The 18,455-nt window shown below is 51.7% G+C and overlaps 2 protein-coding genes and 1 pseudogene across 5 annotated transcripts; 2 read left to right on the top strand and 1 right to left on the bottom strand.

The window, feature by feature from the left end:
• Positions 1-3,890: 3,890 nt before the first annotated feature.
• On the bottom strand, positions 3,891-5,384 carry LOC100138302 (magnesium transporter 1-like pseudogene; annotated as a pseudogene). The gene has a single exon (NR_045130.2). The product of NR_045130.2 is annotated as a magnesium transporter 1-like pseudogene (transcript).
• Positions 5,385-6,046: 662 nt separating this feature from the next.
• On the top strand, positions 6,047-10,714 carry TEKT2 (tektin 2). Of its 3 annotated transcripts, NM_001038103.2 has the most exon segments (11): positions 6,097-6,128; positions 6,323-6,531; positions 7,769-7,976; positions 8,061-8,186; positions 8,376-8,581; positions 9,110-9,253; positions 9,329-9,443; positions 9,622-9,729; positions 9,843-9,986; positions 10,153-10,232; positions 10,404-10,714. In NM_001038103.2, coding segments are annotated over 9 exon segments (1,293 nt in total). In that variant the 5' UTR covers positions 6,097-6,128; positions 6,323-6,531; positions 7,769-7,820; the 3' UTR covers positions 10,618-10,714.
• A 1,087-nt stretch (positions 10,715-11,801) lies between these two features.
• Positions 11,802-17,490, top strand: ADPRS (ADP-ribosylserine hydrolase). The gene is given in 6 exon segments (NM_001035340.2): positions 11,802-12,033; positions 14,171-14,267; positions 14,505-14,712; positions 15,023-15,207; positions 16,007-16,107; positions 16,681-17,490. Coding segments are annotated over 6 exon segments (1,098 nt in total). The 5' UTR covers positions 11,802-11,819; the 3' UTR covers positions 16,974-17,490.
• Positions 17,491-18,455: the final 965 nt, after the last annotated feature.

The raw sequence follows: 18,455 nt of genomic DNA, 5'->3' as shown, positions 1-18,455 counted from the left end.
TTACAATGTTTGATATGTTTCTATCATAAAGGACAGGAATCTAGTTTTTATCTGTTGAATAAAAGATGGCTATTTTCCTACCTTGTCACTTTTGTTACTTATATAATTTCTACAATCTATAAAGATCTTTGCAATGCCTTTATAGAGCAGCACTTTTCTCATACTATTCTCCATTAAAATATTTTCCTTTAAGAATAATGCTTGAAAAAAAAAGAATAATGCTTGGGTTCACTTATTTAAAAAGAAAAGCAGACATATTCATGGCTTATGAATTATGAAACTTTATATGATGTCTGTTTCTCAGCTGAAACAAATTATTAATAGACTTTTTCGCTAACTGACCTCAGAAACAGCCCAGTTCAAAGATACTTGCAACTGCTAACTGTACAGTATTACTCTTTACTGCAGCATAAAGTACTCTTTACCACTAGATGGAATTTGCACATTATGTTGCAAAAACCGAAACCAAAAACATCAGAATAGTGTTGATGCTTTACTAAACAGGATTTCAGTCACAACCGTCATTCGGATGGTTTTCATTTGTAATTTTGTTTTGGCTGTGCTGGGTCTTTGTTGCTGCATATGCTTTTCTCTTGCATTGCGAGAGCTTCTCACTGAGGAGGCTTCTCTTATCGTGGCGCACAGGCTCTAGGGTGTGTGGGCTTCAATAGTTGTAGCACATAGGTTCAGTAGTTATGGCTCCCTGGCTCTAGAATACAGGCTCCGGTTGTGGCACAGGTACTTGCTCTGTGGCACGTGGGATCTTCCCAGACCAGGGATCAAACCCATGTCTCCTGCATTGGCAGGTGGATTCTTTACCACTGAGCCACCAGGGAAGCCCCACTTGTAATATTTTTATACAAATGTAAAATTAAGGTTGCCAAACCATTTTATTAGTTTAATTTTTCTAATTTGTTTTTGTCCTCTTACAAAGATTTTAGGTTATAAAAATTTGCCATTTGTGGTATTCCCTTGAATAGTATTTTTTTTTTTTACTATATTGGAAGATGGTTTTAAATCTTATCTATGTTAAGACCCTTTAAGGGAGTGACAGAGCAGCTCTGGTGGCCAAGTGTCCTCTATGGTACCTGAGGAGTACAGGCTCTGTTCCTCCAAACACCACACCAGTGGTCAGACCCAGGCATCTCAGTGTTTCTCCAGGACTGACCCCCTCTGGGTTGGTGTGTGGGATACAGGCTGTTCACCCAACATGCAGCCACCATTCTGGATTCAAAGTTGCAGCTCCACTAGACTGGTGAGAGGGTTGTCAGTGTTTTGGCCGGAGGCCTACTTCCAGCAGCATGTTTGAATCCTTGCTCTGGGATGGACTGGCTGCAGCCCTCTCTCTTCACAGTCACTGGGGCACTGGACAAGTTGTGACTATGTTCCGGCAGAGGCATCACAGAAAGCTGCCACAGCAGGCTTTTTGGCTCTCAACTTTCACATTTGCGGGGCTTTGTTATTTCAACCATCATGATGTGGGCATCTATAAAGTCATGGCTATGCTATGAAACTGCTGACCTTTTAGACTTAACACCTTGAGAACTGATTGTACACCTCCTTGCCTCTGCTCTGTCATGCTCTTCAACTCACAATAAGAAGGCAATAACAGATAAAAGTCCATTGGTGAAACAAATCTCTTAATCACTTGATTTCTTTTTCAACCTGGTTATTTTGTAACTTTTAAAAACGTATTATTCATTTATTGGCAGCACTGGGTCTTTGTTGCTGTGATCAGGCTTTCTCTAGTTACACTGCATGAGCTTCTGATTCCAGTGGCTTCTCTTGTGGAGTGTGGGCTCAGCAGTGGCACATGGGCTTAGTTACTCAGGCATGTGGGATCTACCCGGACCAGGAATTGAACCTGTGTCCCCTGCTTTGGCAGGCAGATTATTAACCACTGGACCAAAACCTGGTGATTTTTTTTTTAAGTATCTCTTTTTGAAAAAAATTATTTGGCCACATCGGGTCTTAGTTGCAGAACACAGACTCTTCGTTGCCTCACACGGAATCTTTTGTTGTGGTGCGTGGACTCTCTAGTTATGGCACATGGGTTCAGCAACCATGGTGTGTGGGCTCAGTTGCCTGAGGTCTGTAGGGTCTTAGTTCCCCAATCAGGGATTGAACCCGTATCCCCTGCACTGCGAGGCAAATTCTTTACCACTGGACCATCATAGAGGTCCCCCTGCTTGTTTTTAGAATATAATCTTTGAAGAAAGATTTGAGAGCAATTGTAACCAAGAAATTGTCAGGCTGAGTTCCGTATGCAGGGGAGTTATTGGGGTATCTCTCAGCTTCTCTTAAGACTCACAGTATAATTAAAGGTTACATATGAGCCTTTGCCTTTTAATTTATCAAACTTTTAAAGGGAATTCAGCTTTATTATTCTCAGTATCTGATCAGACTTCAATACTTGTCCTAGGATGGTAGAGAAAGGGAAAGACTGTTAATTCAAGAGTAAAGACTTTGCAAAAAGTTAGGCAGTGTTTAGTTTCTGCAAACTTCCCAGCGCTGTTCAGTTGATACTAGTTACTGATAGTTACATGTCTGAGGGAAATTTTAAAATTAGAAATGATGATATTTCACATTACTGATTTCTAAATCCTAGGAAGAAGAGCCTGGAGATTTTCTGAATACTCTGAACATACAGAAGTTTCATGTAGGGAAGAGGTCCCTTTAGATATGTTTCAAAATGTTACAGATGCTAAACTAAGACTTAATCCTCAAATGTGTTTACTTGCCCTAAAATAATCTGTCCACAAATATAAAATTATAAGTAATAAATTGTTCCCTCACTGTGGGAATCTCTAATGTGAAGATGAATTCTATGACAAAGTCTTTTTTTAAAAAATTGCTGTATAATAAAAATTTATTGTACTCCAAAAAAAGACCCTTTTGGTATTAATTTGAAAATCTGCAGAAATCTTCTCATGTAACACTAAATTGTTGTTGCTTGAAAAACATTTTCACAAAGTTCTCACTTTTCTAAAATAGAAATTTCCAGAGGGATGATGAGAGTTTAATAGTAAAATACAACCTTGCTGTCATTTGCCAAGATTAATAAACTATTTAGGATTTAACTTTGATTATCTATATAAAATAGAAGAATGGTAAACGGTTAAATAGTCAGGGAGGGGGAGCTCCAAATTTGTACTTTGATTTTCCACTTAAAAGGGTAAAAAGGCTGAAATAGAACCACTTTTAAGACATTCCATTTTACATTTCTGCATATTGGAAACAACCTGATATTTTAGCATGCCTCCAAACAGAAAAGGATGAATAAAATCATCATTCATCCTCTGAATTGTCTTTATTTTCCCCTTGGATTTAAATTTAATCGAAAACCTCATAGCAAGACCAAAATACAAACTACTATTTTGTTAGAAATTGTCCTCTTGAAAGAAAAATTTAAAAAATTTATCTGAACGCTTTCCAGTTAAAAAGTAATTAATAATCATGGAGAAATAATCCAGTATTTAATTAGTTTGTAATATCTACAACCATCAAGAAGCACAAAAACGTATTTCAGCAGGAAAGACTTGGAAGATGGAGCACCAAGGATACTCTATCTGCCTCTAGACACTGGAAGTGCACTCTAAAGAAAGAGAAGGCTCCGGGAGCAGCACACTTAGTAAGCTGTGCAAATACACACCTCCAAGAAAGGCACTACAGGCATAACTTGGATGAACACCTTATCAAGACATTTTTCATATTAGAATAAGATCAGCTGACAAAGCATTAATTAAGGGACTTTCAAACATGGTCCTCTTTTGAGAAAAAGTATATACTCTGAGGGTCTTAGTCATTGGAATTCACTAAGTAAGGTAATATATGACATTTACTGGGAGGAGAAAATTGAGAAGAACAGAGAAGATACATACCATAACAGATTTTGAGGAAAAAAAACCAGCTTGTTATTACCAAAGCACCACATGTCTCCTTTGGCTAAATCTCAATCACTTAAAGAAGTTATGAGTTCATATTCTTCCGCTTCATGTTTTTGTCTCCACATTAAAAAAAAAAGTTTCTTGCTTCCTTGTTTAACATCTCTAGGATCCTTTTTAATTCATGAGAATTCTGAATGGATAGACATGATATTTAAGTCTGACGAGAGAAAGCAGCCAACTGAAGAAGATGACAAGTAGACACATACCAGTCACGGACATTATCTTCCTCCTTATAATGTTCATACGAGAGGTGGCAGCTGTACTTAACAGCACCATTCCCAGGGTAATGCACATATAAAACAGAGAAATGATGTACATTTCTGCTACATACTGAAAGAAATACGTGTCTTGAATATAATGTGTCTGTCCTGTGTGAGTTTTGCTTTCAGCAAACGGGGCTCCTCGTATATGAATCCACATTCGACCAGATGACATCAAGATTACAAAACACAGAGCTAAAACCGCCCAAAAATTTTTGCTAAAAATAAACGTCCTCTTCCATTTCAATACATACACAAGTCCACCGATGAGAGCCACAGATATCCCTAACTTGAAGGGATAGTGAAAATGTATAGGCTGTCTGGTTGTGAAATTGCCCATCCATCTCCCAGTTCTGTCGTCTACCCATGTGAACATATGCTGCGCAGAGATATCCCTTACTTGGAAATTATAAATGTCATCTGCTGTGAATTCACTTTTAGCAGGAAGATGGAGGACAACTGGACCTCCCTTCACCTGGAGTGTTTTAAAGACCTCAGGGCTTTCATCAAAATCCAGCATAGCAAAAAATACCTTGTTGCTGAATGCACTGGAGAATTGCCAGGAACCTGCCAAGACCTGAAATTCTTCAACAGCAAGTTTGCACGGTGCACATGATCTAAACCTCTGGAGAGCAGTAAACATTGCAATAACGGAATAGTTTCTGGGCTTTTCTAATACAAAATGGTTGAACGCGGCAGTATTCATTCTCATCACTCTGTCTCTCTTAGTCCAGTCCATCAGCTGTCTGACCTTTTCTTCTAACACCTTCTGTCCCTGGTCAGGATGTGCCGAAGCCTCAGGAGTCATGAACATCAAGGCCACCACAGTCAGAGATACGTGCCGAAGCCACCAGCATTCTTCCATATTTGTTTACTTCTTCTGGTTACGTTTCCAAATATCTATGCCAAAATCCGATCATTTTTTCTAACAATTTGTCCAGGGATTTATATTTTTCTGTCTTCGTTAATCCTAGCATAAAGAGCTATATCACAAATTTCCATGCATGTCTGGCTTGTGAGCCATGTATTAGAGTTTAGAAAATATTCTGTGGAAAAAAAATTTTGTGATTAAAGAAGTCTTGGAGATGTTTCCAACCTCAGTCTCTCTGCAGAGTTCCAGACTCACATTTCTGTCGGCTAGACTGCAGTACGGGATCCACGACAATCACCTCAAACTACTCAAAAACCAACCTCATCATCCCCTTGCCTACCAAGTCCTAGGTTCTCTAACCTCTCTTCTCTCTGTGACGCGCTCCCCTCCACCCGCCCCCCACCCCCCAACACTCACTGCTGTTTTAAAACTGAGGAGTCCTGTTGGACTCCTCTTGTCCTCCATCTATCAAACCTGAACTTAGCCTCTGAAGCAGACGGCCTGAGTTTGGATCCAGGCTCTACCACTTAGTCATGTGACCCTGGGCACAGGGTTCCTCACTTTTCTGAGCCTGTTTTCTCGCCGGTAAGACGGTGGTGGTCAGAGCATCCACCTCCTAGGATCTTTCTCCGCAGCCCTCCGAAGAGCAGCTGGCCGGCAAGCTGAGGCTGGCATCCCTGCCACCCTCTTGCCCAGCGCCACCACTAGAGGCAGTGTGGAGTCGTAACTGAGAGAAGATAGACCTAGGGACCAAACTTTTCCATCCTCGCCAGGCTCTTTAGTTGCTGGCGAAAATGGGGGTCATGCCTGCCTCACCTATTAGTTATGTACATTAACGATCAACATTTTCCAATACCTAAAACGGTCCTGGCACGGTTGAATTTTTTCCCCCCTTCTCCTTTTTAAAGAAATGGTCGAATTGTTTGCATTACTACTTCCAAAACCTCAGTGACCTCTCCCAGGGACGTGCTCTCTCCAAATACGATGATCATTCCTTTTATGACGTCAAGCAGATGATGAAATTGTTGGGAAATATAGGATCAAAAGAAGGTGCGTAAACAGTGTTAAATATATACACATTCTGGAAGGATACTTACTGGGGAGTGAGCCTGAGGATGACTTTGGTATCTTTTTTTTTTTTTTTTGCTATGTTGGTGGGTGACCTTTATCAAAATAAAAATGGTTGTCAACGAAGTGAGGGCCGTATCCTGACGCCCTCCTCCTCCTCGCTGCACCACCCGCAGCACCAGCTCAGCCGCCGGCCCTTTCCTACCTGGAAGGCCTCTGGGCCCCCAAAGCCGCCGCCGCCGCCCGGCGGTGGCCAAACTAAACAGGCGGGCGGAGGTGAACGGCGCGCCGAGAGCGGGGTGCCTAGCAACTGGGATGCCTGGCAACCGGGGGCGCTTAACAGAGGAGCTGGCCGAGGGAGGCGGAAGTGCGAGCGCGGAAGGAGGTGAGAGGACGAGGGGACCGGGCTGGCGGAGGCGGGGTGCTTACACCCAGGGCCGATCTCCCTCCCGCTCCTTTCTTCGTGCCGGGGTAGTAATATAAACTAAAGATGACTATCCTGGGAGAGGACGGGAGGGGCTGGGCTGGGAACCAGACAAAGCCCGGCTCCTCCCAGTGGGGATCCCTCACTGCCCCCCTCTCCTCCTCCTCCTCCAGTAGAGGGCGGAGAGAGGGAACGTGACGGCCAGGTGGGGAGGGGACCAGCGCCCCCACCCCCAATTCCCTAGAGCCAACTTGTAGCCCCCGGCAAGACTAGCCTGTCTTTTCCAAACGGAGAACAGGGCTCCTTCTCTTCGATCCCTCCGGATCTTGTCCCAAAGCTAGGGCAGGGAAAGAAAAGAAAACCCACAGGACTTTAGTTGCTGCAAGTAGGGATGGAAATTGGATTAAGGTCTATTTTTCCTGCTACCCAGGGCTTCCCTGGGCTTCCCCGGGTGGCTCAGACGGTAAAGAATCCGCCTGCAGTGCAGGAGACCCGGGTTCGGCGCCTGGGTGGGGAAGATCCCCTGGAGAGGGAATGGCTACCCACTCCAGTATCTTTGTCTGGAGAATTCCATGGACAGAACCTCCTGGCGGGCTACAGTCCATGGGGTCGCAAAGAGTCGGACATGACTGACAGACTAACACTAGGGCTTCCCTGGTGGTTCAGCCCTAAAGAATCAGCCTTCCAGTGCAGGAGAGGCAAGTTCAATTCCTGGGTCGGGAAGATCCCCTGGAGAAGGAAATGGCAACCCACTCCAGTATTCTTGTCTGGGAAACCCCATGGACAGAGGGCTACAGTCCACGGGGTTGCAAAGAGTCGGACCAGACTTAGCGACTAAACAGCAACAATTCCTGCTAAACAACAACGATTCCTGCTACCCACCCACTCTGCCAGCCCTACTAAGCACCTGGTCTAACACACACACCCAGAGGGACCCCATTATCCCCTTTCACCTGATCCAGGGTGAAGGTGCCACAGTAAGGGAAGGGTGCCACAGTTTGTGTCTGTGGATAGTCGGGTGGGAGGAAACTTAGTTAATGCCTCAAACAGTTGAATGTAGGGAGAGCTGTTCCCAAGCAGGCTTCCAGAAGGAAGGGAATTGAAGCAAAGTGGACAGGAGCATGTCCTTTAGAGGGGCTGCAGTCCAGGTGAGGCTCTCCTGCGTGGTCTCCTGCCACCTGTTTGCCCCCTCCTGCAGAGTTAGGTGTCCTGGAACAGGCCTGGGGGCCTGACCCTTCAGGACCTGCACCATGGCCACGCTGAGTGTCAAGCCCAGTCCACGCTTCCGGTTGCCGGACTGGCAGACCAACAGCTACCTGTTGTCCACCAACGCCGAGCGCCAGCGAGATGCCTCACACCAGATCCGCCAGGAGGCCCGGGTCCTCCGCAACGAGACCAACAACCAGGTTGGGGGTCCAGAGTCCAGCTGGGTGGTGAAGGGATAGCTCCCAGCCCCCGACAGCCTCTTTATCTGTGTCTGTCTCTTCCAGACCATTTGGGATGAACATGACAATAGGACGCGGCTGGCAGAGAGGATCGATACTGTCAGCCGATGGAAGGAGATGCTGGACAAGTGTCTGACGGATTTAGATGCTGAGATTGACGCCCTGGCACAGGCAGGGAGCCAGGGCAGGGTGCCAGGAGATCCTGCTCAAGGACGACCTCCTCTCCTTCCCCTCTTTTGGGTCTGGGTATTTGGTGGCTTGTCCATCTGAGTCACTCACTGTCCCCTTGGCTAAAGTGGTGATGAGAGCTGCTTCCCAGTAGGATGGCCCCACCAGCCCCCTGTGCCCTCTCTCTTCTAGATGAAAGAGTCAGCGGAGCAAAACCTGCAGGCCAAGAACCTACCTCTGGATGTGGCAATTGAATGCCTGACCCTGCGGGAGAGTCGGCGTGACATTGATGTGGTGAAGGACCCTGTGGAGGAGGAGCTGCACAAAGAGGTGGAGGTCATTGAGGCCACCAAGAAGGCCTTGCAACAGAAGATCAGCCAGGCCTTTGAGAAGCTCTTGTAAGAGAAAGACACGGCATTCTCATGTTCCCCTGCCTTGGGAGGCTGTGTTTTCAACCCAGAACCTGTGTATCATGGGTAACTAGTCACTGCTTCTCAGGCTGCCTTCTGCCCCCTCTGTGCCCATGGCAGAAACCACTCACTCGCTGATCATAGCACTTTTTGCACCGCTTGGACATGGTCTCAGAATACTTCTCGTGACACTGCTCTCAGCAGCCGTTATCTATTGATTGGAAACATGAGGGATGAGTGCATTTGCCATCATCCCTGACTTTCTGGGCACGTGAGCCATGTGGGTGTAGCTATTTGAGTGTGCCCTGTGGGTGTGTACAAGCATTTGGGTGCCCTAATTTTGTCTGTAGGGGGCTCATCCAGCTGTGCCCATCTTTGTCTCAACTGCAGCAGCAGCTCCTCTGTCAGCTCAGCTTTCCCATCCCTCCCTGTCCCTTCAGTACCAGGGTGGGGGACTGTGTTCCGGGGCTGCTTTGGAGGGATGGTTCACTGATCCAGTCTCTTCCGCCGCCCCAGCCTCCTGCAGGAAGCCCGACAGCGGCTCAACTCTGACCATCGTGGCAAAATGGAGACACTGGACATTGACAGAGGCTGCCTCTCTCTCAACCTCACGTCCCCGAACATCTCTCTGAAGATCAATCCCACACGTGTGCCCAATGGGTAAGAAGGACATTTCACTCCCTCTCCCTCCCTCCCCGCAGAGGCCATGCTCTTACTATTTCCTGCCGCCTGCAGCTCCACCTCACTCCAGCAGTGGGATGACTTGAGTCGGTTCAACAAGGACCATGGAGAGGCTGAGATGAAAAAGGCCATTGAGCTGAGGGAGGCCATCGCCCTCACTATTGCTGAGGTGAGTCCCCCACCACCACCTCCTCGATCCTCCATGGCTAAGAGCTGGCCCCAGCGGGCACTCACACACCCTTGTCTTATGGTCTCTGTCTTATGGCATCCCTCCCTGCACCTGAGCGACACCCTCAGGTGGCCAGAGCTTATTCCCTCCCTTTGCCCTGCCTACTTCCTGTTCTCAGACCAACAACGAGCTGGAAGCCCAGAGGGTTGCCACGGAATTCGCCTTCAGGAAGCGGCTGCGGGAGATGGAGAAACTGTACAGTGAGCTCAAGTGGCAAGAGAAGAATGTGAGCCTTCTCCACGTGGTCTCCTGGGGCATGGACTTCCGGCTGTGAGATGAGCCCTGCCAGGAAGCCCTGGACTGGGTAACCAGTGGAGACTGGGCGCTCTGTCCCCGCAGACCTTGGAGGAGATTGCCGAGCTGCATGAGGACATCCGGCACCTGGAGGAGGACCTGCGCAGAAAGTTACAGAACCTGAAGCTGTGCCACACACGGCTAGAGGCCAGGACCTACCGGCCCAACGTGGAACTCTGCAGGGACCAGGTGCGAGGGCACCCCAGCGGGGCACAGGCCCCCTGCTAAGGTTCCTCAGGATGACTCACTTTCTGGTGGGGCAGGGGTGCTGGCGCAGGGCAACCACCCCCCAGGCCTGTGGGCAGAAGACTAGTATGGCTGACCTGGGATTCCCAACCTGCCCCTCTGCCTCCAGGCACAGTACGGCCTCACCGACGAGGTTCACCAGTTAGAGGCAACCATTGCCGCCCTGAAGCAGAAGCTGGCTCAGGCACAGTAGGTCTAGGGAGCGGGCAGGAGGGGCGGGGAGATACCTCCCACCACTGGGGTCCCTGGCTGCCTGCGGGCTTCCCTGCTGGCTTCCTGGCTCAAGGCTGGTGAGCTCAGTCAGCCCTGAGTTCTCAGTCTCATGCTGGGGGCAGTGGGCTGTTAATGCCTGCTCCCCAGGGACGCTCTGGATGCCCTGTACAAGCATCTGGCCCGGCTGCAGGCTGACATCGCCTGCAAGGCCAACTCCATGCTGTTGGACACCAAGTGCATGGACACCCGTCGGAAGCTGACCGTGCCTGCGGAGAAGTTTGTGCCTGAGGTGGACACCTTCACCCGCACCACAAACCGCACCCTGAGTCCACTCAAGACCTGCCAGCTGGAGCTGGCCTAGGCAGGGGGCTGAGGGAGGAGAGGAAGGCTGGTTGAAAATGGAAGGGATGGGGGGAGCGGAGAGAACGAATCTAATAAAGGTCGGGATTCTCAGTCCAGAGGGTTCTCTGCTCCCCCTGCATGTAGCCAGCGGGAGAGAGGGCTCTTGACCCTCCTGTGTGTGGAGGTGCAAAGATGGGAAACACCATCTCTAAAGCCAGCACCCTTGGACTCCAGCGGTGTGACCTCTAACCAGCTCTGCCCCCTCTTCATACCTAGAGGAGGCCCAGAGCGGGCTAGGGTGATGGGGAGGGCTTGGAGGTGGGCACCCAGGCCTGAATAGGGGCCACCCTATGGTTGGACAGCTGGCCAACCGTGCAGGGGAGGGGGGACAGTGACCCAAAGGTCTGGCTCATTGCCCAGCTCTCCAGGGCCCTTCAGTGGCCGACCAGCCGGCTAGGACCCCCTTTACAACTCTGGGGAAAAGTGAAAGTGTCAGTTGCTCAGTCGGGTCCGACTCTTTGCAACCACATGAATTGTAGTCCACCAGGCTCCTCTGTTAAGTTGTTCCCCGTAAGCACCTTCTCTGGAGAAGGGAATGGCAATCCACTTCAGTATTCTTGCCTGGAGAATCCCTTGGACAAAGGAGCCTGGTGGGCTACAGTTCATGGGGTCGCAAAGAATCGGACACGACTGAGCGACTAACACACACATACACACACACACTACTCTGTCCATGGAATTCACACACACACACACACACACACACACACACACCTCTGTCCATAGAATTCTCCAGGCAAGGATACTGGCGCACGCACACACACACACACACACACACACACACACACACACCTCTGTCCATAGAATTCTCCAGGCGCGCACACACACACACACACACACACACACACACCTCTGTCCATAGAATTCTCCAGGCAAGGATACTGGCGTGGGTTGCCGTTTCCTTCTCCAGAGGATCTTCCCGATCAGATGGTAAAGAATGCAGGTGGATTCTTTACCATCCGAGGCACCAGGAAAGCCCTTACAAGTCGCGGAAATGCGGGCTAAAGACATAGACCGGACCCTATCTGACCAGGGGACCGCCCCTGGTCTCTCGCCGGGGGCTCTGCGACTCCGGGCCGCGGGGCGGCGCTGTGGGGCCTGAGACGCCGCTCAGTGGGGGCGCGCGCCCGCCACGCCGGAAGTGGCGGCGAGTCCGCGCGGATGGCGGCGGCGGCAGCGATGACGGCGGCGGGCTGCGGAGGGGCTGGGGCGGCACGCTCCCTCTCCCGCTTCCGAGGCTGCCTGGCAGGCGCGCTGCTCGGGGACTGCGTGGGCGCCGTCTACGAGGCGCGCGACACCGTCGACCTGACGTCAGTCCTGCGTCAGGTCCAGGATTTGGAGCCGGACCCCGGCTCTCCCGGGAGCGCGCGGACAGGTGGGCGGGGTCGGGCGCCGTGGGCACCCGGGGCTCGGCGAGGGACGCGGGCAGGGAGGGGACCGCTGCCGGAGGAGCCCGGTCTGCACGACGCGGGGATACCTCGGACTCGGCGTGTCCAGGATCCGAGCCCCGTGTTCACATATCTCGCCCCGAACGTTCGCCGTCTCGGGGCACGCCACGCCTAGATTGCGCCTACTCCAGTACTTAACACCTCTGGCCAGTTTCACCCGTTTTACCCCGGTCTCTCAGAACACTGCGCCACCAGCCCATCTCCACGCAGCTGGAGCGCACTTCTGAGAACAGATCTTATGGAGGCCTCCCCGGGCCTGAATCTCTGCAGTAGTTGTCCATTACCCTTAGGACAGAGCCATACTCCTTAAAGTACCCTACTTGGCCTGCCCTCGCCTGCGGTTCCAGTTCCATCTTCTAGCACCCTTGGCTTTGCTTTCTGTGCTGCGCTTCCTGGCACTTCGTGCCTCCTCTAGCTCCTTTGCATGTATTGCGGTCCCTTTGCCTGTAAAACTCTATTCCCTCAGCCTCTCTCTCCCCTGTGCGGTCAACTAATCACTCAGAACTCAGTGCAGTGTCACGGCTGAGGAGGATTCTTCTGGGAGATCACGTAGAATAGTAAGAAAAAGGAGCCACACCCAGAAACCTGGAGAAAGAAAAGGAGTTAGAGAAGGAAAAAGTTTATTGGAGGAGAAGCAGGGGAGGTGTGTAACAATAAACTCAGGAATTTCAAGATGAAGACACTGGTTACTGATGTGAGGCCACAGAGAAGTTAAGTAGGGGGGAGTCTAGATTTAGGAAAGCTTTGTCAGTAGAAGGTTGAACCCTGGAAGCTATATTTCAGTGGGTTCCGGAGGGAATGAAAAGGAACTCAAGACTCAGTTCCTCTCCTGATTCAGATCTGCGTTCTTTTGGGTGGGCTTCAGCCAGGCAGACCCTTCCCATGGGGTAGCCCTCAGCAGCTCCTAGCTCAGCATCTCCAGCAGAGGAAGTTTCTCTTTACAGAAGCCCCAGCAGAAGTCTCTGATGGTCTCACTGGCCTGGCTTAGGTCACCCATTCATCCCTGAACCAGGGCACGGGATGTGCTTTTGGCTGGGCTGGAGGTGGCATTGGCTCCATCTTTGATCATCTAGGCTGGGAGTGGGAGAGACGTGGTTCCCTGGGGGGAAACTGGGTGCCAGGGACCAGTTGAATGGAGACTGGGTTCTGCTGCATCACAGAAGGAGAAGCTGAAGAGACAAAGGCAAGGCAAGGTCCCCTGGGAACTAGGCTGGGGCTAGACTGCAGGAGAGACTCAGTCCCTCTGAGGGGAGACTAGAGCGTGTGGCTGCGGGTAGGAGACTGTAGGCCTCTCTTGCTGGTAAAGTAGAGAGTGGGGGCCTCCTGAGAGTGAAAGGTAAAGAGAGGGCAGGGTTGGGGCTTGGGATACACAGAGCAGGGTGGGGCCGGGGGCTGAGGGCAGATGTCAGATGTGAGGAATAAGAAGGGGTTCATTAGGGAGTGTGCTTTGCTCTCTACAGCTGTGTCTTCTTTGGATAAAAGCAAGTCCTTGTCCCTAACTGGCTTATAGCCTGAGAAGCTACCAAAACCAGTGATGTGTGTTACAAGTGCCAGGGCAGAAGACCCGGGCACCTAGAGGAAGGAGAGGAGGTGGGTGGAGGGAGACGAGCAGCCCCAGGTGGGAAGGATGTGACCCAGGCTTCAGGATTGGTTCTGAAGAGGTGGAGGGGAACAGTGGGACATAAGATGGATAAGGAAGGAAGGGCTTCAAATGGCCATGGCAGTGAATTTGGACCTCATCCTGAAGGTGAGAGCCAGCCATCTGAGCAGGAGAGTGTGATGACGAAAGTGATGCTCTACTCTTAGGAAGAATTTTCTGGCAGCACATATAGGCCAGGTTGGAGGGTGGGGAAGACACCGGAGATCTGAAATCAGCAGGACATGTGACTAATTCAGCGTACGGAACTGTCGAAAATCCCATGGCTGAGAGCCTGGGAAACTGGATGGGAGTGAGAGGCTGGCTTGAGGCCTTCTGGAAGTAGTAGATAAAAAGCGTGAGCAGGAGGCCGCAGCCGCCACCCTCGAGCCCTGCAGTTCCATGTCTGCCCCCTGCCCTCCCTGCAGAAGCACTGTGCTACACGGACGACACAGCCATGGCCAGGGCGCTGGTGCAGTCCCTGCTGGCCAAGGAGGCCTTCGACGAGGTGGACATGGCTCACAGGTGAGGCCAAGCGGGTGGGCGGGGTTACTGCACCCCTTGACCAGCGCAGCGATGTCCGTGCATGCCAGGACACCCTCCCCCAGACCCCGCAGCAGGACACTGTCCTTTGGGCCGCTGCAGCTTCCCAAACTAGAAGTGACAGCTCCAGGATTCCTCTTTTCCCAAACCAGCCAGGTTTCTTCTCTCCCAGCCATGGCAGGCATCTCTTAAATTGTGATCCTGTGGCCTCGCCCCTAGGTTTGCTCAGGAGTACAAGAAGGACCCTGACCGGGGTTACGGTGCTGGAGTGATCACCGTCTTCAGGAAACTCCTAAGCCCCAGATGCCGGGATGTCTTTGAGCCTGCACGCGCCCAGTTCAATGGCAAAGGCTCCTACGGCAACGGGGGTGCCATGCGGGTGGCCGGCATCTCCCTGGCCTATAGCAGCGTGCAGGATGTGCAGAAGGTATGGTCCGGGTGGGCTGGCCTCGGCCCTCTCGTCCCTCCCGCACGCCGGGGGTAACCACACCCTCCCGCACGCCGGGGTAACCACATCCTCCCGCACGCCGGGTAACCGCACCCTCCCGCGCGCCGGGTAACCGCACCCTCCCGCGCGCCGGGTAACCGCACCCTCCCGGGTAACCGCACCCTCCCGCGCGCCGGGTAACCGCACCTCCCGCGCGCCGGGTAACCGCATCCTCCCGCACGCCGGGTAACCACACCCTCCCGCACGCCCGGGTAACCGCAGGCCTTCGCCTCCCTTGTCTTTGCCCTAGTTCGCCCGGCTCTCGGCCCAGCTGACACACGCCTCCTCCCTGGGTTACAATGGTGCCATCCTGCAGGCCCTGGCTGTGCACCTGGCCTTGCAGGGCGAGTCGTCCAGTGAGCACTTCCTCGAGCAGCTCCTTGGCCACATGGAAGAGCTGGAGAGTGATGCCCAGTCCGTGCTGGATGCCAGGGAGTAAGTAGGCGGGCGGGGGGCGCATCTGTTGTTCGTGTGTATGCTGGTGGGGTGGCATTGTCTCAAGCGGAAACCTTTGTAAAATATGTATTTATTAAATATGTATTAGTACTTATTTAATACATATTACTACTTATTTTATACATATTTAATGAATACAAATGTTTCTATTACCGTCCATGGGATTCTCCAGGCAAGAATACTGGAGTGGGTTGCCATTTTCTTCTCCAGGGGATCTTCCCGACCCAGGGATCAAACCCAGGTCTCCCGCATTGCAGGCAGACACTTTAACCTCTGAGCCACCAGGGAAGCCCACTTAATAATATTAAGTATTATTAATTTGAATGTTAATGTTAATAATATTACACACGCCAGGTCTTAGTGGCGGCATGAGGGATCTTCGATCTTCCTTGCGGCGTGCGGGATCTTTAGTTGCAGCGTCTGAACTCTTAGTTAACGGCATGTGGGATCTAGTTCCCTGATCAAGGATTGAACCCAGGCCCCCTGCACTGGGAGTGTGGAGTCTTAGCCGCTGGACCACCTGGGAAGTCTCTGAAACCTTCCTTCTTTAATTGCAGGTCCTAAGGAGGGGTGGGAAGAGCCCTGTGCGTAGGCTGTACTTCAGGGCTCTCTGGGTCCCAGAGAACAAACCAGCCAGCTCACACCCAGCCCTTCCCACTTCTTGCCCTGGCACCTGTGCCTGGGTATCAGCCTGACCACATCCCTGCCCCACCCTTCCCCACCTGCCGTCTCCACCCTGCTGGCTCCGACCTCCCTGCAATCTCGCCCCCATCCACAGGTTGGGCATGGAGGAGCGTCCGTACTCCAGCCGACTGAAGAAGATCGGGGAGCTTCTAGAGCAGGACTCAGTGACCAGAGAGGAGGTGGTGTCCGAGCTAGGTGGGTAGCCCCCTGCCCCCCACCCGTCATCCTTCAGGGTTAGTCTTGAGCTCTTAGATGGGACGGGAGGGGTGCCTGCAGTTACTCCTCCACCATCGCACTTCTGGGGCTGCCATAACAGGAGCACCATTCTCTGGAGGCTCCTTGGCAGGCTGGGCACAGAGCCTTCTTCTCTAGGGCAACAGTGCCCTCAACCTGCAACACCCAGAAACGGCTGCTGGCCGTTAGTTGTTTTACGGCTGATGGTGATAACTGCTGTTTATTCATACAGCATTTTTCCGTGTTTTGGGCACTCTGCAGAGTGCTTTACCTCTAGGATTTCATTTCACCCTCACACACCAGCCCTGCAAAAGTTCCTAACTTTATTTCCTCTCTGCACATGGAGCTAAAGCCAAGATACAGGAATCACACAGGCAACAGGTGGGCAAGCCGAGATTTAAACCCAGGCTGTGATCTTAATCCCAGCCTAACTTGAAGCCTAGAGAGTTGACTTGTGACAAGTGTCAGGAAACTTGGGGACACCATGGGGCCTGGGAATAGGGGTCAAGTTCCCATATTGTGGTCTCCCCACAGGAAATGGCATTGCTGCCTTTGAATCTGTGCCCACCGCCATCTATTGCTTCCTGCGCTGCATGGAGCCCGACCCCGAGATCCCCTCTACCTTCAACAGCCTCCAAAGGACTCTCGTCTATTCCATCTCGCTCGGTGGGGACACGGACACCATTGCCACCATGGCCGGGGCCATTGCTGGCGCCTACTATGGGATGGAACAGGTGCCAGAGAGCTGGCAGCAAAGCTGTGAAGGCTATGAGGAGACTGACGTCCTGGCCCAGAGCCTGCACCGGGTCTTCCAGAAGAGTCTTTGAGGGCCTCAGCCGCTAAGGGCCTGCCTTACGCAGCAGGACCAGCTACAACTTGCATTGGAAACCCTGGGCATCCTCAGGCTCGGCTCCCTGCTTCGGTCTTCCTGCCGCGTGGGCAGAGTGCACCTTGGAGCCAGCGTCTAGTCTGGGGAGGAACAGGTGCCTTCTGGTGCTGGGTTCCTGCCTTCTGCAGAGCCTCGGTGCTCCTGGCTCCTCAGTCAGACATGAGGGACCAGAGCAGGTTTTATTTTGGAGCAGTATTTGTGGCGTTTTCCTTGATTATCTAGGACATGGGATTTGGGGAGGTGGAAATGATCTGCGGCATCATTTCTCCTTGTTGGGATTTAGCCAGTTTGCCTGAAGCCTGTCTTTGGGCCCCGAGTGCTCAGTTTATGTGGATCAGGAGGTGGGCACGTGGATCTGGCCATTCGAGATGCACACCTGGCCCTTGGCCGTCGTGGGTCTTGTGAACAGCTTCCAGAGAAAATCGCAGAGCAATAAACAGTTTTGGTAAGTCCCACCACTGTTTCTTGTGTTTCTCCTCCACATGGATGGATTCTTCCCCTCACCTTGACCTTCTGCGCCTAGCACCTCTCTATCTGAGCCTCACTCGTAGGAGCCAGGGACCCACCTGCTGGGTGGTGGAGGCAGATTCCTCCAGTTGTCCATCCAGGAAGAGAGCAGGCGTAGTTTGGTGCTTTTTCCTGTTGGAGATCCCTCAGAGTTGCCCAGGCAGTGGGCAGGAAGAAGTCAGATATTACTGCTCTTAGAGAACCTGACGACTTAATAGGTTGCCCCCCAGATAGGACCCAGGCCCTGCTGGGCCAGGAACCAGAACCCTGTGGGAGGGTGTGAAGCGAACTTTGGGTCACCAGATTGCTGACCTTTAGGGAGGGCAGGCCTCACTCTGCATCTTGGGCCTCCGTCAAGGGCCTTGGCCTGCCAGGAAGTTCTACACACCATCTATTTTGAAGAAAGGAAAATGGTAATAGAGAGGGCACCCCCCCTTAAACTTGAGGGCTCTTCCAGCCTCGGTGGAGATCTGTGCCCAGCCCTGCAGCTAGCCTGAGGTTTTAGGATTGTTGGGCAGGTCTGCTTTCAGTCGGGACGGGGTTCCTCCAGGATTTTTCAGGGCCTGGACTGGCCTCAGGTCTGCGGTCCAGATCCCCAGTGTGTGGCAGGCTGTGGGGCATGTGCTTTCTCCCAGGACTGCTCCCCAAGCCCTGCCTTCCGCCTTGGGCCTGGCACCAGCCTCGTCCACAGGAGCAGAGATCCCTGATTTCATTCATAATGTGTATCAGATGTTGAAACTTCGCCCCCGGGATCCTGAGCCAGCTGTCATGCTCCACTACCCCTGAGAGCTTGCAGGAATGTTCCAGGGAAGTTTGACCCATCTTCCCCAGCTCCAGCCACTGCCTTTCTTTGGTTTCTTAAAACGCTTCCTGGCATTTACTTGGTGCAGAGCCCAGGCATTTCTGACGCGGT

Source organism: Bos taurus, chromosome 3, assembly GCF_002263795.3.
Source record: "Bos taurus isolate L1 Dominette 01449 registration number 42190680 breed Hereford chromosome 3, ARS-UCD2.0, whole genome shotgun sequence".
Lineage (NCBI taxonomy): Eukaryota > Metazoa > Chordata > Mammalia > Artiodactyla > Bovidae > Bos > Bos taurus.
The sequence above is the reverse complement of the archived record's forward strand: the minus strand, read 5'-3'. Positions and strand labels throughout refer to the sequence as shown.